This window comes from Podarcis cretensis (genome assembly GCF_951804945.1).
Source record: "Podarcis cretensis genome assembly, chromosome: 7".
Lineage (NCBI taxonomy): Eukaryota > Metazoa > Chordata > Lepidosauria > Squamata > Lacertidae > Podarcis > Podarcis cretensis.
Window position 1 is genome coordinate 13,357,998 of NC_137176.1, and position 27,398 is coordinate 13,385,395.

General features: G+C 42.2%; 1 protein-coding gene across 7 annotated transcripts in view; it reads right to left on the bottom strand.

Annotated features, from left to right (window-relative positions):
* CTNND2 (catenin delta 2) overlaps positions 1-27,398 on the bottom strand; it is a 528,002-nt gene that overhangs the window by 105,287 nt on the left and 395,317 nt on the right. For all 7 annotated transcript variants that reach the window (XM_079984908.1, XM_079984909.1, XM_079984910.1 and 4 more), the window contains 2 exons: positions 25,737-25,869; positions 5,098-5,311 (listed from right to left, as the gene is read on the bottom strand). In XM_079984908.1, coding sequence (XP_079841034.1) covers positions 5,098-5,311; positions 25,737-25,869 — 347 coding nt within the window. The remainder of the gene's footprint in view (positions 1-5,097; positions 5,312-25,736; positions 25,870-27,398) is intronic.

Consider the following 27,398-nt stretch of genomic DNA (forward strand, 5'->3'; position numbering starts at 1 on the left):
CACCCCCTACATCTGATTTACAGCTCCCTGTTGAAGCTGCATTTGGAAAACTCTGCAAGGGAAACAGCAACCTGGAAGGAAAAAGTTTGGAACAGAGAAGAAGCCAGTCTCTGCTCCAAATGTAAGATGTCTCTGCTTGTAATGAGTAGATATGAGGTGAGAAATCAAGTAAGGGTACTAACATAAGCTAAGTGTCAGAAGGCAATTTCCCCAGTAGAAATGAACACAAATAGTGTAATTTTCCCAGTAGGGCTGTTTGGACCAGTCCACTTGCTGGAAGAATCAAGTTTACCTGTCAAAGGTAAGCTTTCTTTCCCCTTGGGAGAGCAGGTATAAACCAGTGAACCCTGCCAGGTCTTTCGTGAGTGTTTGAGCTTTTGCAAGAACTTAACCAAGTGACTGCAAAATACTGTATTTTTCGCCCTATAGGACACACTTTTCCCCCTCCAAAAATGAAGGGGAAATGTGTGTGTGTCCTATGGGGCGAATGCAGGCTTTTGCTGAAGCCTGGAGAGCGAGAGGGGTCGGTGCGCACCGACCCCTCTCGCTCTCCAGGCTTTAGGAAGCTATCCCCCCAGCCCGGCAAGCTCCCAGAGCGATGCTGAAGCTGCGCGCAGCTTCGCCATCACTCTGGGACCCGTTCTGGGGGCTGGGGTCGGGGGAAGCTCGGGCTTCCCCCGCCCCCAGCCCCGCACCTGGGGGGGGGGAATAATTTTTTTTCCTTTATCCCCCCCCAAAAAAAATCTAGGTACGTCCTATGGGCCGGTGCGTCCTATAGGGCGAAAAATACGGTACTTGACCTATTTAGGAAAGAGCTAAATGAGTAGCCAAGAGACTCATTGAGTGATATTTTAGGCCACTGCTGTCTCTCAGCTTCAGGGTGTTGTGAGGGAAAGGCAAACTACATTTTCTTGAGTTCCATTCTACAAATGGAATAAACACATAATAATAATAATAATAATAATAATAATAATAATAATAATAATAATTTATTTATTTATACCCCACCCATCTGGCTGGGTTTCCCAAGCCACTCTGGGCGGCTTCCAACAGAATATTAAAATACAATAATCTATTAAAAAAATAAAAGCTTCCCTAAGCATGTTGTTCTTTATTGAGGCTTCCTAAACCAGTGGCTCTCAAACCACAAGTGTGGCTATAAAGCACACGTGGGATTTGCATTTGTGTGGCGCCCCCCCCCCCTCTTGCTGCCTCCATCAATGACATCTGTGTGCAAACCTTTCCTTATAAGCTAATGGATGGTGGTCTTCCCAAACATGTCAAATATGCTAGGATCAGGGAGCTGAAAAATGGCCAGTCTCTACCAGTGTTTCCCAGCCTTGGGTCTCCAGCTGTTTTTGGACTACAACTCCCATCATCCCTAGCTGGTCAGGGATGGTGGGGATTGTAGTCCGAAAATGGCTGGGGATCCCAAGGTTGGGAAATACCGATCTAGCCTATTATCAGACTAACTAAACCATGGACCAAACTATTCTCAAGTGTAATTAGCAACAAAGTCTTTGTCAGGCTCATGCCCTTCAGCAGTTTACGAGCCAAGACACAAGTAATAGAAGTGAGCAGCTGAAGTATTGTGGGATGGGGTGTACCCAAGTATATTGTTGGCTTTCAAAGTTGGGGAAGAAGGGCCATTTGTGCCCAGGCTCACTTGGGAGTATGTCAGTTGGTGCAGTCAGACGTTGGCCCTTCTGCGCTTTTTCAATGCAAAATGAGGATCCTGTGAAAATTTTTCAACAAAGCAAGAGAAGGGCTGTAGTTTAGCAGAAGAGCATCTAAATACCAGGTTCAGTCTGTGGCATCTCCAGCTAGGGTTGAGAGAGAACCAGTCTGTAAATCCTAATAATAATAATAATAATAATAATAATAATAATAATAATAATTTTTATTTATACCCCACCCTCCCCAGCCAAGGCCGGGCTCAGGGCGGCTAACAAGCAATAATAAAAACAAGTTGAATGAATACAACTTAAAAACAAGATTAAAATACAACATTAAAATATTGAAACATTAAAATATTAAAATGCAGCCTCATCACAGGAGAAAGGAAAAAGAAAAAAGAAAAAAGAAAGAGGGGGGGAATCAAATTGGCTCCAAGCCAGAGGCCAGGCGGAACAACTCTGTCTTACAGGCTCTGCGGAAAGAAATCAGATCCTGCAGGGCCCTGGTCTCATGAGGCAGAGTGTTCCACCAGGCCGGAGCCAGTGTTGAAAAGGCCCTGGCTCTGGTTGAGGCTAATCTGACTTCCTTAGGGTCCGGGACCTCTAGGGTGTTGCTATTTATGGACCTTGAGGCTCTCCGTGGGGCATACTGGGAGAGGCGGTCCTGTAGGTACGAGGGTCCTAGGCCGTGAAGGGCTTTAAAGGTCAAAAGCAGCACCTTAAATCTGACCCTGTACTCCACTGGGAGCCAGTGCAGCTTGAAAAGCACTGGATGAATATGCTCCCATGGCAGAGACCCCATGAGGAGCCTCGCTGCAGCATTCTGCACCCACTGGAGTTTCTGGGACAGCTTCAAGGGCAGCCCCGCGTAGAGCGAATTACAGTAGTCAAGCCTGGAGGTGACTGTCACATGGATCACTGTGGCCAGGTCGGGGTGGGAAGACAGAGACCTAGAGAGAGACAGCCGGTCACTGAGCTAGAAAGACCAATGGTCTGTCCTGGCGTTAGGCATTTTCTTACATCCCAGATGTGAATAGAATATTAAACTGTTACAGGCCTTAATGTTGGCAGCCAGAACTATTTCTCACTATCGGTAAATCAATGTGGATGAAAGCTCACAGAAAGTGGATTTCAAACTGGCTTCTTTAATCTCATAACATTCAAAACCCTAAAATGTATTTTGCGTAATTGACGTTTTATTTCTATTCTCTGTATATCGTATTGTTGTTTTATTGCTAAGGCTGAAGGCTGAGGCAAATAAAGATTCATTCATTCATTCATTCATTCATTCATTCATTCATTCATAACATTAAGAGGAGTGACAAGTCTCAGTCATCCATTGCTGCTTTTGCCATTTTCTCTGGTAGCCTCTAAAGATTATTCAATTTGCCACTCCCCTCACTCTTTGATCTAAGCGCGGGGAAACGCTGGACAAAGGCCACCTGGCTACAGGTTTGTCAGGGGAGGCCTGATGCTCCACGTCTCAGATGTGCTTTCTATCAGCACTAATTATTCTGAGCCGAATAGTCTTCATGCTTGTTTATGTTAATTAGAAACCTTTTAATGATGGTGTAATTGCCATAACCTTGCTTAGACGTGTAAATTCACAGAAAAATCAAAGTTACGTGGGCTGGAGAGGAAATGGGTAACCTGAGCTCTATAAACTATTTGCTGTATTTTGTGAGGTATTTGTAAAATATTCAAACATTATGCGGACTGTATTACTTGATTACATGGAGTCACCCATTAAGACGCCTCCACAAGCTTGGCCGCAGCTGGCAAGTTCCACAAGCAGAGGTGCTCCCTACCTGAGAACAAGACTGAGGAACCTTCGCCCCTCCGGATGTTGCTGAACTACAACTCCCAAGCACGGTAAGAGCCAGGGGTGATGGGAGTTGTAGGGTTGGAAAACCCTAGCAAGATGCTGGAGGGCCAGAAGTTCTTCACACCTGGCTTAGACCATAGATATGTCACCTACATGGAACTATTTGTTAGTTTGCTTTTTGGAAAGGTAAAGCACACCTGAAGCAGAAATGTCACAAAACTTTGCATTATTTTTCTTCTGTGCACCGACTGCTGATTAGGACTGGGCAATAGCAGCTTTTCAACGTTGCTGTGTATTGCCAGCTAAACATTGTGGTTTGGCGATATACCACAATGTTGAAAAGAAAACATTGGCCTCTGCCCACGAGACACCGGGTGAGAGCTGAGGCGGTTTCACTGAGGCTCACAGGCTGGACAATGCAGCTTGTTTTGCGCAGTTTGCTACTATACTTAAATGTCCATGTGATTTATGCTTCAGCCACTAACTATTGTATACTCTGCGTCATTCTGTGAAAGAATGTCAACGAAAGCATAATACAATTTAAAAGCAACTAGTTTAAAACCTTATTAGCTGGGATTTTTTTCTGCATTAGTTCAGTGTGTTTCAAGAATACAACATATATTGAGAGGGAAGGACATAAAAAATGCCCTTTTTTAAAAAAGGAAAACGGGTAAAGGGAACACATCTCTCATATCAGCAGATATCCACTGTGCAAGTTGGATGTAGTTGATTAAGATTATTAGCAGCTTGGTCCTCATTTGTTCATAGTAAGCTTGCATATTACTCCCTGAAGGCAGGGGGCAGATAACACAACCAAGCACTGAAACAGTACATTGACAATGAACTACCAGTTTTCACTATACTGGGTCTGCCTGTAATTCTGTCACTCATTAGGAACCAGCTCCTGAACACCATGTAGCACAGCATCCTTACGACAAGAAGAATCTAATTAATTCTGCCCAACAGGTAAGAGATGAAAGGCCGGATGATTAAGACATGGAATTCAATGTACGTATGTTTAAAATTCTTCATTTAGAATCCATAACCATGAGTCACATAGCCTGCAGTGAGGGAAAAATGTGAGCAACTCATGATTATTTTCTTGGGACAGAGGCTTAAATCATTAAAAAAAGGGCCCTGAAAGTCTTAAAATAGAATGTTAAAAAAAAAAAAACCCAACCCAACCACCACATTACATGTTTTGAGGGAGTTTAATTCTGCCCCACCAAGCCTGCCTATAGTTTTCAATTCAGTAACTCATTAGAAACAGCAGGAGCATGGAAAAAAATTGCGGCCGAAACAACGCACCATTGTACCACTTGCTTTTCCACACTTTGCCCAGTATCTGCCACTGAAATTATACCTGACAAGAAACCTGGCTTCCTAATGAATATATGTATATGATATACATGTTTGCAAGCACAAGATTGTCCTTAGTCATTTCTCACAAGTACATTCTTAAAATAACTTCGCCACAATCCACCAGGAAACTTGGGTCCGCTTAACCTCATTGAAATGTCTTCCTCAACTAAGCAAATTCAGAAGCGCACTGATAATCCTTAGCATACAGTACAATAAATGAAAAGATAGTCAAACCTGTGACTAGTTCTCTGATTTCCAAATCTGTAGTCTTGCGCAGTAATCGTACTAGTGCTGGAATACCCCCACAGTTTTTCAAAGCAATTTTGTTGTCGTCGTTGGCTTTCCCATACACCAAATTCCTCAGCGCTCCACAGGCACTACGGTGGACTTCTGTCATTCGATGGTCCAATAGGTCCACCAGTAACTGTATTCCTCCTTGTCTTCTTATCTGCAACATTAATGTTCAAATTAAATTCAAAATCAGTGGCTGATAGTCAATGAGAGTTTTAAGGTATCAATAGTTTTTAGATAGCAGTTAGAAAGGAGAGCGCACATGTGCACATTAGCCTGCTTTATTTGCTTTCAAAGGAACTATGGGAAATAAAAGCTCTTGACATGGGAAGAATAAAATTCCAATCAAATGATCTTTCGTTAGGATGGCTGAGAGTAGCGCATCCCAACATGGCTCTTTCATTTGACTGGTAAGGCGGTCTGTATTGATTTGCTATGGATGTTTGTATGTGGTGCCAATAAAAGGTTTGATGATGATGATGAAATTCCAATCAAAGCAGCTAGACAGATGATGGAAGAGAAATTCCTCCCGCCACCACTTGGAACAAAATAAGCCACCTTCAGGGACATGAGGCACCACCTGCACTTACGAATTGATTTCATGGTGTATGGTGACAGCTGTCATCAGAATTATTGCCCAGAACAATGACTGGAACACCAGTTTCGAACTGCTCACATTAATTATGTATCAACACTGTATAATTCAGCTATAGCACTTTCTAGATTGCCCGGAGAAAGGTATCAATAAATACTCAGTATCTGCAGGAGTTACAAGGAAATTGGCGAGTTGACAATCTACAAGACATACTATTATTCCCACTTGCTATGGAACTAGGCAGAAAAATGTGGTCTTTTTAAACATGTGTATATCTGGAAACTGATGTGGACATCATTATCAATGTGAGAAAACTTTCAAGAAGACAGCAGACTCTCCGCTGCCAGACAAACAACACCAATTGTATTGCGGTGCAGACTTCAGGTGAGAGAGATGGGTACCACTCCATGGGTACAAGTCCAGGCAGCTTTTCCTCCCCTGGCTGGGCGGGTATTGTTTTGTTATGAGTGAATGGCTTAAAACGGATTAACAACATTTTAAAAAATACTATAAGCCACTTTGATGACTTCAGTGGAAAAGCAGGATACGAATCCACTAAATGAAACAAGCAATTGAGAAGAAGCGACAAAACACTCTATACTGCTGCACTTAAAGGCAGTGTTAAAAGGGCAAACTTCTACAGAGGACACGTTGGTTGCTGTCAAGTTCCTATCACAGAAGGAAAGGCAGCCAAAGTCCCCAAAAGAGGAGCAAAGTTGAGGAAAAGAAAGCAAGTAAGAGAGAACAGGAGAGAACAAACGAAACAAATAGAGGCCATTAAGCAGGGAATGCAGAGTATCTTCGGTGCTAGTGCTTCGAACTAGAGGTAGGAGCCCCAGTCAAGGTTTCAGGGTTCACGAGCAAGGCAAGAGATACCTAACCAAGTGGAAGCTGCTACAAAGATGCCCCCCAAAGTTGACTCGCCAGTCATCAAGCTTTTAAAGTTGAGGCAGGGAGGGCTCACTCATGACACTCTCTCACCCTACAAGTTTGCTGCATGTGAAAACCTAAGAAGAAGAAGAGGAGGAGGAGGAGCTTGGATTTGATATCCCGATTTATCACTACCCGAAGGAGTCTCAAAGCGGCTAACATTCTCCTTTCCCTTCCTCCCCCACAACAAACACTCTGTGAGGTGAGTGGGGCTGAGAGACTAAGGTCACCCAGCAGCTGCATGTGGAGGAGCGGGGAATCGAACCCAGTTCACCAGATTACAAGCCCACTGCTCTTAACCACTACACTACACTGGGCTCTTTTTTAGTGAGTGCAGCTGATTCCACCTTTGATGGCAATGCTGAGCATGCAGAAACAAACTATGTCCTGCCCCTCCAACTTCTCTTATTCAACTTCTCCTTCCTCTGGTTGGTCAGAGCCCCCTGCCCAGCTAATGGGTCTCTGTGCTCCACAGGAGAGGGCTTCCACCTCTCTTAATTTCTAGTTCCAAGTAAAGGACCTGCATCCTCGATCTCCAAGTGCCTGCCTTCTATCTCCTCCATCTTCCTTCCTACTCCATCTATCTGGGGCTGCCATCTCATACCTGAACCTTATAGAACCAAAGGGTCCATGACAGTTGTTTACATTCACCCTGTGTTAAAGAGGAAGATGCAAAAATTATGGAACATGTAGAGGAGATAGTTCTTTTCTTCAAGTCTCCCTATCAATCTGTAAATTGGAGAGGGACAGGGAGGGGGAAGCTATTTGAAATAACTAGGGGAGCAAAGCTTAGGTGCACAGAGGTTTAATCTGGAACTCCACCTTCCACCCCCACTGTAGCAGATTTTCTGGTTAATACTCCACTGATGTTAATTAGCACTGTGCATCATGGATATGCTTCACTAAGTACTAAAGTCAATTAATAATTAAGATTAACAGCGTAGTGTTCTTATGCAGGCGTTTGTGATAATGTCATAATATTATTATTATTTTTCACACAGCTGTCCAAAACTGAAGCTTGAAGCACAACTAACAAGCTCAAAGTTGGGACCAAGATATGTAAAAACAAAACAAGCCAAACAAATAAACAAACAACACCTGGGTGCTAATCTGACCAGAATGCAAATAGAAGCTCCTTCCTTCACAGCTGCAACCCTACGCTTTCTCCCTCTTGCTGGGCTGTAGCTCTTTAGACTGCAATTGGTGGATCACATTTTGAATACTCTCCCAGATTAAACATTCCCATCATACATAAAATGAGCACATCAGGGAAATGGGTTTAGGGTATTGTTTCCCCTAACCTGCTAGAACTGCTTTTGTGACTAGTGTACAGGTGACTGAATGTTACTTATTGCCAAGTAAATGAGAAGTATTTGAGGCTCATCCACACTCCCATTTCTCCTGTGATTTCCAGGCACAGGCCTGAGAGGTTTTTTCTTTTGTGCCACCACTTCCCCCAGGAAAACCCACTGCTTGCCACTGAATTGGAACAAATGTCAACTGGGTTTTCTACAGATTGCCTAGAAATCTTGGGACAAATGGAAGAAAACACAGGGCAAACAGAAACTAGGAAGAGCCCTCAGACAGCAATAATTAAATATCCTACACCAAATCTGTAATTCAACAGAGGGGAGATTAGCCTCCAAGGGCAATGTTGCATTTGGAAAACAGGATGGAACAGAAATTTTTTTTTTCCTTAGAATTGAACAGCTTCTGCAGATCCAAGGTGAGTGGCTGTCCAAATCTGAGCCCCATATAATAACTGTGCTAGCTTTAAACACTTCAAGTGCTGATGGCATGTGATTGCCACCTTTTGTATGGAAAAAAGCATGTCAGAATTTTGGCGCTGGCTTTGAAACCCTTTTTCCTTTGCATATTTCTGATGCGCTCCCCATGACCTTCTTGACTGAAAAATAAGGCCGAGATATTTAAAGACTTTAACTTGTTCCATCAACGGATTAGACTGCAATTCAAACTCCCCATTTGGGGCAGATGGGGTGGACTGCATGGAGGTCTCTCTGCTGGGCTCCCCATTGCTGATGGCTGAAGGTCCACTGGTGGCAGGTATCCTTGCCCCCAAATGAGGCAAGGGAGCTGATCTGGCCTGGGATCCACAAGACCTTGAGTTGCTCTCATAGCCAGTCACACCTGACCTGGGTGATTGGCCCTGATCTTCCTGCTCCATCTTCTGCCACCAGGAATGGCCCGGCTCTGGAAGTAGCTCTGCAGAGCTGTGGCTTTGGATTTCAGTCTGAATTATTTTCCTTCTCATCAAGGCACAATTATCTATTGTGTCAGTGCTTGCTGTACTGCTGCACTGAGCAGAAACAGGGAAAGCACATAACTGCTGATTGCCCACCATCACTAAGGATTGAAGAGGTGAAGGAGGCCCAGACCCCATGGAGATAGGAAGCAGATGCACAGTCCCATTTGTCTCGGCTGGTACTGCAGTAGGAATAGTTAATATGCACACTGTAACTTAGAGTAATAGTTATGCTATTATGCATCAAGTAGAGCCAGAATGCATAATATGCAAAAGTATGTGTGCCACATTTTGAGGTCTCGGGCTTTGGCAACCTCTTTCAGGTGCACTCTCTCAACCTTTGCTTGGATGACCTTTGCAGATCAGGAAGCTGGAGACAAGGAACAATATCCTAGCCACTGCTACAGAAGTGTCATGTCCATGAATCTCCAATACTGCAGAGCCAACCACCTTCAGGCAAGAGTTTTATTTAGACAGAAAGCAGCGTTCGTTCTTGCAATTAAACCAAACATTGACTGACATGTACTGATGGGAGTGAACCACACGCAAAAGCATACTTGAGGCAAGGATCTGATTAAAATAACACATATAACCAGGACATGATCTAACCTACACACATGCAGAGTTATAAAGCAACTTGATATTTTAAAACAATATCTACGCCTGATTCCAGCTTGTGAGTATCTCACCCACTGCCTGCAAGGAAACTCTAAATAAAAGGATCTACTGAGAAACATGCTGAACAAAAGATAACATAGAGAAAGATGGCAGATGAGGGAAAAGAGGGGAGAAAACACTGTTAAGACTAGTATTATGACCTTATTCAAAAGAAATGTCCAATTTCTTCTTAGCAATGCTTCCCCAACATGGCAGATGCCTATGCAAGCAAAGGAATAATTTCACACTGCAAGTGGTAAACAAATTGCATTCACCTTCTCACTTTCACCTTTTACTGCCTGTGATAAGTACCAGCCAAGGCACTTACTCATCCTAACTGCCTGAGAATGAATTACAGCCAGGTATGTAAGTGGTTGAGCAGCCCGCAAGCCTACTGCCTCCATTAATGCTCAGTTACCTGTCTTTGAGTAAGCTCCAAGGTCACTCGCTCTAGCATTTTCCCCATTTAGAAACTTAAGAGGCCTTGAAAGTCTTTGTAGTTCCATGCAACCATTTTAACCACTGCAGTGAAAGGGCAGGAACATATACCACTGTTACAGAGCATCACTTTGCAATTTTTGTGCTTCTGGTTTTTTGTTTTTTGTTTTTTTTAAGTATGAGAAACATAAATTTTAAAAAATGGCAATTTGGAAAGAGCCAACTTCGGCAAAGAGCCAATTCCAGTGTTAGTGAATGGGAAGCTCATGGGGGAGTCTGCCGCCACACTCCCCACAAGTGTTTATTATCTTTGGTTAGTGAGCAATTTGCTCTATGACCAAAACACACTCCCAAATACACAAACTTGCTTTAAGTAGCAGCCTGCAAATTTAAAATTGACCCCCGTCAGTTAATCACTTGAAGACCGAGTTGATTAATCCTAAAAACTGCATTGCTGGCAAGTTTAGCTACAACAAGCCAACTTTTTAACTGCAGTTGCTGCTTCAAAAAACAATGTGAATAGCATTTCATCATATGCTCCAACTATCCTTCTTACCAGGGATAGCACCTATTTTATGGACCCGTCCCTGGCAAATCAGCAGTTTTCTATGTATTCTATGGTTTTTTATTTTGTTTGTACTTGTTCTTAAAAACAATAAAACACACTTTAAATACATACTGATATGTAAAAACACATGCTGTAGAAGTATTTAGATTTCAATCAACTCCCCTTCAAGACTCAATGCTAATTTTTGTAAGTACAGGGACCAATGCACCTTGATTCTAGCACAAATCATGACACGCAAAATGCCATTGCATTATTTTTCTTCCACCTTCTCATAATTATTAAAGTATTCCTCGGGCCACTGTCTTTTAAAAAAGCAAATCCTGTTATGATTTACTAACATATCCTGTTTCAGAATGGGGTGTAGCAATTGCTATTGAAGTGCAAATAAACACAGAGAAAAGCCCTTAGTATCGTACAAGATGTGCAGCGGAGCTCAGGCATGGATTTTTAATGGGAAAACAAAGTGTTAGAAATCCACATGACTACTCCTATTTTTGGGATGTGAGTGGCACAGTGGTCTAAACCACAGAGCCTAGGGCTTGCCAATCAGAAGGTCAGCGGTTCGAATCCCCATGACAGGGTGAGCTCCGTTGCTTGGTCCCTGTTTCTGCCAACTTAGCAGTTCCAAAGCACATCAAAGTGCAAACAGATAAATAGGTACTGCTCTGGCAGGAAGGTAAACGCCGTTTCCGTGCGCTGCTCTGGTTTGCCAGAAGTGGCTTAGTCATGTTGGCCACATGACCTGGAAGCTGTCTGTGGACAAACACTGGCTCCCTCGGCCTATAGAGCGAGAAGAGTGCCACATCATTCCTAGGTAGCAGGATCGGTGGTCAGGGATGATTGGAATTGTAGTCCATAAACAGCTGGAGACCCAAGTTTGGGAAACCCCGGATTAGATTTTAACATTTCCAGGGATTAGAGGAGGCTGGCAACCATAAACTCATAACAATAAAATTGCTGCTGCTCACCACAATAATCTCTAGGTGAAAAGATTTATTTCTGCTATGTGTTGCATGGCAGACAGGAAGAAGTTGTTCTGGGGAATACCAGCAAAGAACAAAAACCTAAGGCAGGAGCCATATTGAAATTACGTAGTTTCAGTACAAGTGAAGAGTTAAGTTACCAGTAGCATCAGTTCAGAATGTTTGGAGCAGCAAATATAACACCAGGAGATTTCAACAGATTCACTTGACCTCTGATGAGGAACCAACAAGAATCAGACATAACAAAATGCAAAAAGGTTCAAATGTGACAATATACCTTAACCTCAGGGTCAAATGAACAATACGGCTCTGCCTAGAGCAGCAATTCTCAACCTGTGGGTCCCCAGATGTTGTTGGACTACAACTCCCATCAGCCTTGCTAACTAAGGGTGATGGGAGCTGTAGTCCAACAACATCTGGGGACCCACAGGTTGAGAAAGGCTGGCCTAGAGGAAGCCAAATTTCATCGTATGGAATACAGGTGCACATCAAATACGCAAAGAAGAAACAACTAGCTAACCGCAGAATCATACCCTCTACTTCTGGTGTTCAGGCTGTGAGAGCCATTATGCAGCCCAGATGGAACCACTTGCCCACCCATGAGGGAGGCACCAACAAGCAATCCCACCGAAGACAGAATGTGCTCAGTAGCCATGGAAGGAGACACGGCGGCAGTGTGCTCTTGCTCTCAGAATGGCAGATAGGCAGAGATCCTGCCTCATGCGAGAAGCTATGGAAAGCCGATTGCTTGTTGTGGAGTAGGACGGAAATCTGGGGAGATGACAATGACTGGAAAGGAGTGACTGGAATCTGGAACAGCAGTACTGAAGTGTGCTGAAGGAAATGGGGACTGTGTGCAAAGCACAACTCCCATTCATATCCTAGCTTATTAAATCAAGATATGATCGTACAAACTGGGTTAATGAAGACTGCTTGTATGCCTCCCCCCTTTTTTTTACAGTTTTAATATTTTGCTACTGTGGCTTTGGCTTTTTCCTGCTCAGCTTTTGCTTATTCTTTTATTTGTGCTTAGTATTTTATCATTTTATGGCAATGTCATGTTCTACACAACTCTGAAGGTGTTGGGAGTAGAGCAGGTAAATATTAATACATGCATAAATAAATAAATAAATAAATAAATAAATAAATAAATAAATACATAAAACAGTTCAGGCAAAAGATCGGTTATTTTTTTCACTGTATCACAGCAAGCCTATATTTGGGCTAGCAGCTCTAATTAACATTACCTATAGTGGGTATGGTAATTCTGTAAAAGTAGCAATCGGAAACATAGAGGCATGGTTTTCTGGAAAATTACTGAGACATTTGTTCACATGCTGCTTACTCTCTCTGTCTCCCAACTCTGATTAAATAAAGTTGCTGAAACTGTGAAAGCTTATCAGTGCGTCCCAAAGATCTTTCATTATAAGTCCGTCAGCATTGTAGCACTTATGAAAAGGGCAGAATAATAATTGGCGTTGTCGCTTGCAGAATCTAGAAAATCTTCCTTAATTGCTAACAGCAGACACCACAATATTCCATAATAAGGGTTTGATCTCTGCAATCATGTTTCTAAAGCAAGATAGAAAAGAAGCGACACAAAGATCTGCCGTGAATAAATCTAATATACTGTGTTTTAATCATGGAAACATGAACTATGCTGCCCCAAACAGGTTACCTCCATTCAGTTTGTTTTTTTGTGAAGTGGATCTCTATAAATAGGTATGTGGTATCGCGAAGGGAGGCATCGTTCCTGTTTGTTCGTTTCTGTGCAACTTAACTGGAGACTGGAAGCAAAATGGCACGCCCTCTGCCAAAATAATCAATAAGAAGGGCTTTATCCTTCCAAGCAAGAGGACCAGAAGAAGAAGAAACTCGACATATTCCATGTGCTTTTCTTCTTCCTTGATGTCCTTCCTTCATAAATCACACCACATCCTCCTTTTCCTTTGGATATGCCTTTTCAGAGCGAGAGTTACCCCTGTATTCTTGTGGCTGAAACCCTGCCCATGGCATCTGGCAGGTACTAAGGGACAAGGAACCGGCCCTTCCTACATGGAATTTCTAATCCCCATTCCCCCCACCCCGTTGGATCCTTTGACCCTTATCAGACACTACTTTTTAACACAATACAGTGGTACCTCGGGTTAAGATCTTAATTTGTTCTGGAGGTCCGTTCTTAACCTGAGGTACCACTTCAGCTAATGAGGCCTCCTGCAGCCACGCAATTTCTGTTCTCATCCTGAAGTAAAGTTCTTAACCTGAGGTACTATTTCTGGGTCTGGAACCTGAAGTATCTGTAAGTCAAGGTACCACTGTACTCAGGATCTCACTCAGCCTGTTCTTTCAAGGGAAGGACAGATGGGAGATTCTGGAATATCCCTAATATTGGTAAAATAATAATAATATAATAATAGTAATTTATTATTTATACCCCGCCCATTTGGCTGGGTTTCCCCATCCACTCTGGGCGGCTCCCAATCGGTAAAACTCTGCTACCGTCTGGGTCAAATAGGACATTCTAAAGGGGAAAGAGCTTTTCTGCCCTCAAAACTCTTTTTATTTCAGAACATTTTTTAGGCTTCCATGCCTACTTTTAAAAAGAAAACCACATAAATGTGTTAGGATAATCCATCGGCCACTCTGATACCAAATGCACAGCTGCAGTCTAATCGTATGTTTTTCTTCCCATGAAACACTACGTGTGTTCTGTTCTGCAATGTTTTCTCTTTGGGTTTTTTTTAAATTAATTTTTATTAACAGGCCAATCACATCACATTATTCAAATCACATTAGTTCCAAATTATACAGCCAATTTTTTTAAAAAAATTTGAGGGTACCCATACATCAAGCTCCGCACGAGTCCAAAATTCTGGATAACTCCAGGCATCACATATTTTACTGCTTTAATTAGACAGTTCTATCCAGTTCAATCCGGATAGTCCTTTATTACTTTCTTTCTCATCTTGTTATCATATATTCCTTTCTTTGCGATCTCTGATGATTCTCACAAGCAGACTGAAAACTGGCGTCTCTGTGTGGGTTTTGTACTCTTCACAAACTATCTCGTTCAGGGACAGCCTCTGTTCAACGCTTCCATAAACAAAGTTAACCGTCGGTCTGTCCTTTATTTTTTCTCAGGCTGGCCAAATAAATCAGACAAATCAGGGGGCTCTGTCAGGTCAAACTTACATTCCAGCACTCCTTCTCTTTCGAACGATCCTGATTCTCCTCCCCCCTGTCCTTCTTTCTCCGGCAAGCCTGTCTTGGCGAGACGCCATTTTTTAACTGCGTCATAAAAAATTTCCTCTTTCTCACTGTTCACCAGTCTTCTCTCCTGTTGTAATCCTTCCCCACACAGTTCTTAAAATCCTGCTTATGATTAATAAAAACGCGACGATCTTATTTCTTTCTGGGGTGAAGGGTTATTAATATCACATTGTGTAAAGAAAAAAAGGTTTTTTTCCTCCCCCCCCCCCTTCGTTCCAAACATACAGTCTCCTAGTGGTGATTCATCAGAAGATTTACTTATCCATCCGTCACTCCCGGTCACAGAGATCCATTAATCAGCAGCCTTATCGTCGAGCTTTACTTGATGTATGTGCTTCAGCTTCCTTTCCAATCATATGTTTCCAATTATAATTCCGAGCTGAAGCAACCAGCATGCGCTAATTGGAATCGGTGTCAGGAAGTGCTGACTTCACCGAGGGCTCATGCCAAGTGTTCGGCACCCCCATCTCTTGGATCAGGGGGTGCATTGTGAACACCGCTGACAAGACAGGATCCCCCCACATCCTGGGGGGTAGGGAAGGCTGCATACTTCCCATAGCAGCCCCTTAATTACCTCGTATGGGTCAGAGAGATGTTATTGTCGGCCATCTTCCAACGCGCCACCTGGTGGCCCCCTTCTCTTTGGTTTTTCATGAAAAGCAGCCGCAGCTGGCTTGGTGGACTCTTTGCCCAAATGCCCCAGCCCCAACCTGTTTGTTTGCTGAGAGAAGAATCCACACGTTTTCTTCAACACGTGAGAAAGTAGCTCGGAGGGGTTCAGAGTACAAATATCTGATCAAGTCAGATATCACCCCGGCCTCCAGCTCTCTTTCTGAAGCAGTACCTTGCACGAGGGGTGAAAATCCAGGAGATGGGTAGCATTATAATCATGGGGCTAGATCTAATATGTAGTTGTGTTCCTACCAAAGCTTACTTTGCCAACCTCCTGGCTTAGATACATGACTAAGCCAAGAGGAACAACAACAAGAAGAAGTGGTAAATTCTGTATTTTAAGAGAAAACATTAAAAAAAATAATACTAGTCTGGCCCCTAGAATTTAAGGAAAACATACCCCAATTCTAGATCTAGAGAAGCATAGATAGGAAAGGGAGAGGAACGGCACACAATGTGATCTCTTTGAGGAGAAAATGTAGGTGAGATTTATTGGAAACTCATTTATCTGCAACATCATGACTTCATTTAGCTTCATTAGTATAGTAATTTGTTGCAGGTTACAAAAAGTGCTGGATCAATTTAAGCTCAAAATAAGAGGGGAATGGTATGCAAATTACTGCATTAGTTCAAAATGTCTAATTTGTTTAGGAAATCTAAATTGGGATTTGAAACCCAGATCCCATTTAAAAACAGATTTGCAAAACTGTAATTAAGAAGGCATTAGATTAGGTAACTACACTAACACTGAAAACAATTAATGCACATAATTTAAATGAATCCAGCTACTGCTTTATATACAATATTTCAGTGAAGTTTAAAAACAATTGTACTTTGCATGCTGAACCTGTCCAGAAAAATACGATGAGCTCTTTGTTCTTTAATGTGTAGCCTAGGAAATTTGCATATTCAGGAGCATGAGTTATAACTGATGCTACATATAAGTTATGTCTAGTGACCAAAAGCTGGGTCAAGTAGGACAGTCTTAACATCTCTGTGGAAGGGATGTGGGGAGAGAGACTATTTGGCCTTGTTTGTACAGGCAGCAGTTGTTTTAGGCGTGTATGATATGTGCATGACCACACACATGCTCCTCATGCCAAACCCAGATGTGACTCAAAATTGTCACAAAAGAAACACCAAAAGGGGCAGAACAAGGTATTTGCAGGCTTTTGCAATGGGTGTTCCAATTATCCACGATTTCACGTAAGCACGTGGTGCCTTGAAATATAGTAAGGTAAAGGTAAAGGTAAAGGGACCCCTGACCATTAGGTCCAGTCGTGGCTGACTCTGGGGTTGTGGCACTCATCTTGCTTTATTGGCCGAGGGAGCCGGCGTACAGCTTCCGGGTCATGTGGCGAGCATGACTAAGCCACTTCTGACAAACCAGAGCAGCGCACGGAAACGCCGTTTACCTTCCCGCCGAAGCGGTACCTATTTATCTACTTGCACTTTGACGTGCTTTCGAACTGCTAGGTTGGCAGGAGCGGGGACTGAGCAACGGAAGCTCACCCCATCGTGGGGATTTGAACCGCCGACCTTCTGGTCAGCAAGTCCTAGGCTCTATGGTTTAACCCACAGCGCCACCCACGTCCCGCCTTGAAATATAACCCCATACAAATTGGTCGCTGCTTGTATGCAACACTAATCCAAATCATGGCTTAGCCCTGTGGAGGGCTTGCTTCTCCCAGGGTTTTTAGGTCAGTTGAGGATGCCAGCTAAGGCAAGGTCTGGCTTAGCTTGTCCAAACCAGGCCTCTCCTCCTTAACCACAAACTTTATGGGCAAACTTTGACTACAGATTAAGGAGGGAAGACCTTAACCATGATCCTAGTTTCAGACAACATACTAAGTCTAAGACATACCTTGGCTTAGTTACCACACCATGCTGACCCAAAAAGCCCAGGATGTAGCAAAGTGGGCACGAGCCCGCGTGTTTGCATGGCCATACTCTGACTTACCCAGGATAGGCTAATCAAGAAATAAATTTCATAATCCACAAAAGGAAGCTGTCATGGACTAGTGGACAGAAAGGAATGGTGAGAGGCACCAGCTGAGGAATCCAAGAGAAGAAGGCTGAGCCTGGGGATTGGTGGTGCTACAACAATGAGCAGACCTTGGAGTAACTCTTTATTAGAAGAAACAAGGTCTGCTCAGAAATGCCAGGCCTAATGAGCCCAGCAACTCTTCTTGGTACGTCTTACCCCAACGAGACAGTTGTGGAGACTGAAGGTCCCTGTCTACTCACAACAACCTAAGTCTCCTCCTCTCCTGGGTCCTCTTGACAGCAGCCCTGATACAGAAGTCAGTTCCTTCCATTTGTAAAGCCCAAAGTGAAGAGCAGGCATAGACAAACTCGGCCCTCCAGATGTCTTGGGACTACAACTCCCATCATCCCTAGCTAACAGGACCAGTAGTCAGGGATGATGGGAGCTGTAGTCCCAAAACATCTGGAGGGCTGAGTTTGCTATAGAGTATCCCCAGCTATAAGCATTCTAAAACCTGGTTGAATACCTAACTACTCTTTATTCAACTCAGCTATGAAGGAAATAAATTCTAATCGAATACACATGTTTGTATTTATATTCAGCTCCCATTTTCATCTGTTACTATTTCACTTACATAGATTTATTTGTTCGTATATCTATAACCTTAATATCACTGCCTAATTCCACAAGGATGCTTCATAACTTAAACAAATCACAATCTCAAGTGACAAATGATTTTATAAACACTTAATTGATAAAATGTTGATCACTGACATGGCACGGAGAATGAAATATATATTCTCTTCAGAGATATAATGTTTAGATTTTGTCTACACTACACTGCACATGGTGACATTTATTCGTTCTCAAAGTTGAAGAATGTAAAGGTCACACATGAAATGAAGTATTCACTTTATCATCATCTAAGGAACCAAATGTCACATAATTGTGCTGCATGAACTAATTCACTAAGATAAATGAGGAATTACACTCCAGGCTCTTGGAAGCGTTGCTAAATGGTATGCTCAAGGTGCCTTGTTTCAAGCTGAGGTCCACAAATAATGGCTTTTCCTTGGAAAAATATTGGCAAATGATGCAGATTAATGCTCTCCTATGTTATAAATATAGTGAATAATTCTAGTGGAATTGCAAGTGCTATTTTGAATTTGAGAATGTATTGGAAAGTGCGGCTGGAGTTGTTAATAAAGTATACATCTAATGCAATTATTGAAGTAGTCCCCTTTGTGTAAGGATTTCTGATTGCATAACAGAACCACCCCTCCCTCTCTTTGTGCCCCCCATTTGCTCCATTGGGTTGGGGGAAAATCCAGAACAGAGGGGTTCTGTTGCACAGCCAAGAGTCCTTGCACTTGCAGAATGATTTTGTTGGGTATCTCCCATAATACATGTGCAATTCATATACAGTTGTGCCTTGGAAGTTGAATAGAATCCGTTCCGGAAGTCCATTTGACTTCCAAAACCAAATTGCAGCTTCTGATTGGCTGCAGGAAGCTCCTGCAGCCAATCAGAAGCCGCGGAAGCTCCGTCAGACATTCAGGTTCCAAAAGAACATTTGCAAACCGGAACAATCACTTCCGGGTTTGCGGCGTTCCAGGGTGTTCGAGATCCAAGGTACGACTGTAATCCCCACTCTGTTCAAGTCAGTTCCAAGATCTAATTTATTTTAACCGCTATGAATTGCAAAATTGGTTCATCCATACCTTTAGAATTCAAATCACACCAGCTAATATAATTCTGGAGCAGAGCTACAGCAAATTATCTACACACAGAGAACTAATCTGGCAAAATTGTTATTGATTATAACCAGTGTCTGATCTGGCAGTTGCTAGGTTTGCAAAGAGCTGAGAGAAGAACCTCACCAGAACAAACAAGGAGTTTTGGTTCTGGTGGTGTAAAAGCTGTTTTGGCATGATGTACAGGCGAGGTAAACAGGAGAAATCACAAGTGATTTGCTCTTTCTGTAGGGTGGAGGAGAATGCACAGTTTCAAACTCAGATAACATTGTGAAGCACAGCTAACAGGAACTGCACATCAATAGAGAATGATAAATAATCATTTATTTAACTCTAGTTTTAAGTCTTCCACATACATTTTCACAAAAAGCAGCCCTCCAGGTTGGTATCGTTATCTGGATTGTAAAACCACTTTGGGAAATGTTATATTGGAAAGGGGGTGGGAGAGAGAATGGTGTGGTTCATATGACACGGTAAACCAAACTGGATTGTGAGAATATTCAGGTCCCAGTGAGTCATTCACAACAGCTTTGCTCCTGAAAAGTCTCTTTCAGTTATTTGCCGAGCTGAGCTGAGCTAAGGTTTGGCTTAACATGTTGTTTGAACCTGGCTCATGGCTAAGCTCTCCTCACCAGGACTTTATTTGGTGATAGAACTCACCAGTATAGAGTATTGGCCCCTCTCTCATCTCTCTCTTCGCTGCCCTTGACAGCCATTTTGTGCTGGCACCCATGAAGTTTTATCGATATATAAGTAGGAGCACCTGATTATTTATTTATTCATTTATTTTACAAAAAACAGTGCTCCTTCATAATCTCAAGGTGGGATCAAAATTTGTTCCTATCCAGGGGCCTGTATATTTCTGCAGTCTTGGTACACGACAGTTTTGCTTCCCAAGACGTGCAACTGAAGTCCAAGAGAGACAGAAGTCTAAGACAAAAATATGGCTTAAGAGTTTGAATAGTGTGCTTTCATAAAACAAGCATAGCTAATTTCTCTACAAGAATCTCATAAAAACAATGGCAAAAAGAAGGTATATGTCAGCCTCAAGAAGCTCCAAGATGACAGCAAAATCCTGGAAGTTAAAACATTTTTTCAATTAAAAGAAAATGGGGGGGGGGGAATCAACAGAAATAATAATGATTATAATTAAAAATAAGCATGCTCCATGGGCTGACTTTTTAGGACAGTCATTCTGGGGGAATATAAAACAAATGATCTGGAGAATGAGAACCCTGCAAAATCAGCAAATCTTGTAATGAGATTGTTTAACGTTGCAATCGTAACAGAGCATTCGGGGAAAGAATAGTCTCTTTCATAAATAAACAAAGAAAATCTGAAGATCGTCAACTTTTATAGATTATTGTGGGTGGGCAAGTTATAGGAATACACATTTTGTTTACACATTGGGCTAAAATCATTTCATTTTTATTACAGAAGACTCAATCTTGCTTATTCCAAGATTTAAGAAGCAGTGGTGGTGAAGTGTTGCACGTAAACTCCTTAGTCAAGTTAGATGGATGAAGGAGGGGAAATCTGTTGCCATGACGATATGGACAATAGCCATGCAACTGACAGGGCAAGGAAACTTGACTGCTCCTACAAGGTCCCTGGAAGCTCTAATGCTGCCCCTTCCTTTGAAGGAAAGGCCTCATTGGGACCCTCATTGGGTTGACAAGGAGGCAAAGGCATTCTCTTCCCCTTCCTCACACAGGGACATCATACATGGCGTACCTTTAAAGCACATTTGAATCACACCCCCCCCCCAGGAATTCTGGTCGCTATAGTTTATCCTTTACGGGATTACAATTTGCAACAACCTTTAAATAACAAGTACCCCAAATTCTTCAATGGGAAAAATGTTCTTTGTATTTGCCCTAAAGGTACATATCCGGCCTGCACTTCTGATGAGATGTACCCACTAAAGAAAAGTCTCCGTATTCCCAGAAAAAGATGTTCAAGGAAGGTGGCTTTTGTATATATCATGGGCCTATGAAACAACTGTTCTCTTTCATACATAACACAGCTTGGGAACCAGACATTTGCCAGAAATCTACGCTCAAATTTGATGGTATGTGTTTGCTGGTTTTCCATGGAAATCCAAAACTGCTTGCAACCCATCTCCAAAATATAGCTAAAACTCATTTTAAAACAATGACTCATTTTAAACACAACATCCCTTCCTAGTTTTACTTGAATCTCTATAGAAGGTCTGAAGAACTCATTGCAAACTTCTTTTTCCTATCTGCATGCGAGTATGAAAAATGGGGATTGAGATGTATCTTGCAGACCCTTCATTGCTAGTGGGCCATGTTTGGCTTTGAGGGCCACAAATTGTGCCAACCTACTTGAGTAAAAATAGCAGAGGCTATATTTTTAACAGAAAATGGCTAGAGGGAAATGTTTCCAGTTTCCATCATGCATTCACTTGATTTTAATGATATTGCTTGCATTTATATTGTATATGGCTTACAGATTTTTAAAACATTAAGTAGTTTATAATGAAATAACATGACATGACAACCAAAAAAGCATGAAGTGAATGAAACCACTACTGTCACTTAGAGAGGTGTCTGTTAAGGATGTAAGGAAACCAAAGAAATGGGATGAAGAGTTCACTGGCTACTGGACCCTTATTCCACATCCTTACCCAAACTGCTGGCATTGCGGCTTTCAAAGGTGAAATTAATTTTCTAGCATACAGGAAGCCAAAACCTTATGTGACCTGCTGTATCATTGCTACCAATGACAGGCTGCCATTTTCTTTCAGAGCAAAATGATATTGGCATGTGAAAACTGAACAATTCAATTCTTTTGTTGGGTGACCTCATACAAAAGACTTATGTGTCTTTAAAACCACAAGGAATTGCTTCAGAAGAATGGACCTTGTTTTTAACAAGAGTGAAAAAAAAGAGTTATGTATTAAGTTTTCTAAAATACATAGTGCCCTTTCCACCACTCCCCATCTCTCCTTGCTTTTCCTTCCTAGTAAGGAAGATTTGAGGCATGACAAGAATTGTTATTAGTTGAAGCAACTTTTCCTGGGCAGCTAACAACCTCCTCAAATAGCCTGTCATTTCACCAAATCAATTCTGTTCGCTTGCAGCCCTTCAGCTGAAAAATCTCTCATCCGTTCCCTTTCAACACTAAACACTGTATACAGGGCTACCACGTTATATGAAAATCAGTTATTGTTGTTGCTGTTTAGTCGTTTAGTCGTGTCTGACTCTTTGTGACCCCATGGACCAGAGCATGCCAGGCACTCCTGTCTTCCACTGCCCTCAGTCTTTCCCAACATCAGGGTCTTTTCCAGGCAGTCTTCTCTTCTCATGAGGTGGCCAAAGTATTGGAGCCTCAGCTTCAGGATCTGTCCTTCCAGTGAGCACTCAGGGCTGATTTCCTTCAGAATGGATAGGTTGGATCTTCTTGCAGTCCATGGGACTCTCAAGAGTCTCCTCCAGCACCATAATTCAAAAGCATCAATTCTTCGGCGATCAGCCTTCTTTATGTTCCAGCTTTCACTTCCATACATCACTACTGGGAAAACCATAGCTTTAACTATACGGACCTTTGTCGGAAAGGTGATGTCTCTGCTTTTTAAGATGCTGTCTAGGTTTGTCATTGCTCTTCTCACAAGAAGCAGGTGTCTTTTAATTTCGTGGCTGCTGTCACCATCTGCAGTGATCATGGAGCCCAAGAAAGTAAAATCTCTCACTCCCTCCATTTCTTCCCCTTCTATATGCCAGGAGGTGAGGGGACCAGTGGCCATGATCTTAGTTATTGACTACAGTTTAATTGTGTGTGTGTGTTCAAATAGACACAATATACAAAACTAGGGAAATGATGTGTAGTGCTATTTTTCTAGAAAAAGAAGTGCCAGAACTTACCATGTGAGTTGCGGACATATCCGGAATACTGCAGCCTCAAGAGGTGTCCAGGCGAAAATTGGCTAAATGTGCAGGGAAATCCAGACATATGGCAACCAATGTCAGCGGTGTCATTTTTGCCAATTTTAAAAAAAGTACTGGCAATATTTAAACATAGCAAAGGGGGGGGACCCTGGATCTTCCTAATGCAGTTGATCCTAATGGTAATCATTTAGTTCACTTAAATTATTCATGCTTCATTGTAAGAGCTGGAAAGGAAAAATTAAAATCCTTCCAGATGAAATCAACAAAAGCAAACATGAGGGGTGTTTTGTGAGTAAGTTAATGGTTTTTGACACCTAAGGAACCAGCTTGAGGCTCCTGCCCAGGAAACAATCATCATCTCTGCCAAGTGTCCTTTTAATATATTGGGATCCAGGAATCTAACCAGACAGCCAAGAAGTCACCCAAACAGGGGCAATGTATTTCAAGTCTCTTTTCCTTGTGTGTGTGGGGAGGGCGGGGGAAGATTATGAACACAATTTTACCTAAAAGAGAAACCAGCAATTTACAAATTGTACTGAAGTGCAAAGAGCTCTTACTGCTTGTTATAGTTGCACGTAACAGCTTGAATCATCGTTACTGATTATAGACAAAAAAATGATTTTCTACTTATTTTCCCCTCCAATTGTGATTTCAGAATAGTCATTTGCTGCAAACTGCACTAAGAAACTGAGTAGAGAAAAGCATTTTAAAAATTAGGAAGTATAGGTCCAGAGGGGCGAAAAAAAGTGTCTGCAACCCATATGTGGGTTCAACTAGAATGCTAGGATTAAAGTCATTTTAGTGCCATTGAAATTGATTTCCAGTGGGACTAAAGTGGCCCAAAACCAGGGCATTGTGCATCGGAAGCATAATACAGGTTTCAAAAAATGACAAAGGGCTCATACATAATGGCGGAAAAGCATGTACAACTGCAGGTTATGGTTAGTGAGAAAGATGTTGTATCAGCAGATAAAAAACACATTCCACAACGTTGTGTTTTACTCAATATATGCAAAAAATGGCTTCACAATTACTGGTTCACTGCAGCCAAAGGAAGGATCAAGTAAAACCACATTTTCTGACCTTGCAGACACAACTCTAATTGCTATGAAGAATCTTGTTTACATATAAAAAAATCCAATAAGCAGAGTGGATGGGTCAGCTCATCAAAAGCTAGGATCCTATGGGACTTTTTGAAGTTAGTTGACAAATTAACAACTTTCCATCTGTATACTTGCTAGTGCTCAAGGGATTCCATTCTAACTCTATGATGTGAAGACTTTAGAAAAATACAATCCTTTTAGTCTTTTCATCATTTGGTCCACATAGGCAAATGGCTCCGCGCCTAAACACACACAACCATCCTAAATTACAGGGATCAAATGGAGGTCCAGAGACATGTTCCTCCTACAATTCTGATGGTCACAGGAGATGCACACTGCAATCAGTATGGTCAGGGGCAGAATGCACTTCTATGGAGTCAGCAAGTGATGAAAGTCCTCAAGCCATCATTATGAATGAAGCCAGGCTAAAGGCAAAGATGCATCTTTTAGGAAGCATCTATGCTAAGCAGAAACATTGAATGTTGGCGAAAATGAGGTTGTAACACATTTGACTCTGGTGCAGATCCTTTTTTAAAAAACAAAACACCAATTTCTTTCAACAGAGATATGAGAGAGCAGGGCATCAGGCTAACTATAACTTTCAATACAGCTATACTACAAAAAGTATCACTGATTCAAATAATTTTGTGTGAATGTGACCGTTCCCAGGAGGCATGGCTTGCTGTAGTCCAACCAATCAAGGAAACATTACACTTTAATAACAATACACATGTCTGTAATGAGAGGGAATACACATATGATCAAGAAATTATTATTACAGTGCTCACCTGCCTCCCCATGCTCTGGAAATAGCTATATGAACAATAGTTCTGAGATTACCTTTTCCTCTACCTGCCTGTAACTAAAAGCTTTATGTAAGGTGATATCAAAAATGTTTAAGGTACTTCCACAACAGAGAGAAATCTGAAATTTGGTACATAGCCCAATGACAGAATAAAAAGCCCCCCCCCCAACCTCAGTTCATGAAGTGTGCCTCACAAAAAGGCAACAAAGAAGAAGAGGAGGAGGAGGAGGAGGAGGAGGAGGAGGAGGAGGAGGAGGAGGAGGAGGAAGAGGAGTAGTTTGGATCTGATATCCCACTTTATCACTACCCGAAGGAGTCTCAAAGCGGTTAACATTCTCCTTTCCCTTCCTCCCCCACAACAAACACTCTGTGAGGTGAGTGAGGCTGAGAGACTTCTGAGAAGTGTGACTAGCCCAAGGTCACCCAGCAGCTGCATGTGGAGGAGCGGGGAAGTGAACCCAGTTCCCCAGATTACAAGACTACCGTTCTTAACCACTACAGCACACTGGCACGGAGTAAGCCACAGTACAGATAAGAAGTTCTCCTGGAGTTCTCCATAAAGAAAAAGGCAGCTTAGAATTTCAACAGTGGTTTAGCATACATATGTTACACATACGCACATGTTTTAAACAACTAATTCTCTTACCTCAGCTTTTATTTTATTGTCTCCAAAGCAGAGGTGCTGTAAGTAGGCAGCAGCATTGGATTGTACTGAGGGGAACTGATGCTGTAACATCTGAATGACTTCTGGAAGTTCCGGGTCTCTCCATCCAAACTCTCTGTGCACAAAGAAACGAGAAGGGATTTAGCAGTTGCTCTAATGACGATAGCAGCACCTATACTTGTTCATGCCCATAGTTTTAATGCACCAAGCTCAGGAAATGTGTAGGGTTTTTTGTTGTTGGTATCACTGCCATAATGAAGGTAGACGGTAACCAGTATCATGACTACCCAGAAATTTAAAAACCACTGTGATTAGAGAAAGGCAACTTTGGCTAGATTAGTTTTCTCAAAGTTCTATTATTCTAAAATAATAGAAATGAAATGCACTATAGGAAGCCCTGATAAAGATTAAGAAAACAAAAAAACATACAGAAACACAGCCATTATGCACAACCATGCTTTCTCACTGACGATGAACAGAGCCTATCCCAAGTACCAGATCTGGGCTGGGAGTTGGGAGAGAAGCAGTATCAGAGGACGGGCATTACCTAAAGCGCTCCACAGGACTGCAAGGAAGAACATGGGCTCAACTGTGGGATGCCAGTTCTCCTTAGTTCAGAGCCTTGAGACTGGCACTATGCCCACAAGCATGCAAAATCCTCGTGCTCCTTATCTTAAATTAGATTGGACCAATGCAGCGCACTTACAGGAAAGTATCCCAGGGTTGAATCAAGTTTGGAAACGCATCCAAGTTACAAATGTGCTCACTGTTTTCTCACTTTATCTACCTGGATGCACCATGAGCACTTGGTACACTTCATGACTTATTGTGTGCCAACCTATGCTCAATATCCATATTTCTATATCACAAACCACAACCAAACACTTCATCCCCACCACCATTTGCTTGTTATTTGTGTTATAACCCCACCCCTCACTACCTCTAGAGAGGAGGAAGGGGACACGGACATGGCCCTGAGCCACAACGAAGGATGGAGCAATTGTCAAGAAGCAGCACAAAATCAAAAGTAGGTGAAGCATCTATCAGAACCTGATCTATCACTAACCTCCAGCTTCACCAAGAAGTGAGAGCTGTCAAAATGTGTCTGCTTGAGAAATGGGCTTATGTGCATGGATTTGTGCAAACTCCCAAACTATGAAAACCAGGAATTAAGTTCAGAGGATGATGACTGTCTGAGGAAGAGTTGGATGATTACTGCAACAACTAATTTGAAGATGAGCATACAAGACCAAAGGTGCTCAGGACAAAGGGCTGGACTTAGTCATTATTAGAACAGAACCCCCTGAAAGCATCTGGACCTAAATTAGTCAGAACTACCAAATTCTGTTGATTTTAATGAGTCTACTAAGTTTGGACCCAGCACAATATAACTAAACATCTGTTTCAACAACTCAAATGGATAAGCGTCCTCCAGAATTGCTATAAAGGCTGTTAAGTTTTGCTTGCGTGGGATGTTGAATGGGGAGTTTAGAACAAGTATATCAAAGCAAACCTATAGGGTCATATTGAGTGTTGCTGTTCCCTTAGTGCAGCAGACTTCTATAAACATAGAGGGTTAGGTTAGATGACCCTCGTGGTCCCTTCTAACTCTACAATTCTATGAGTCTATGACCGAACATTCCC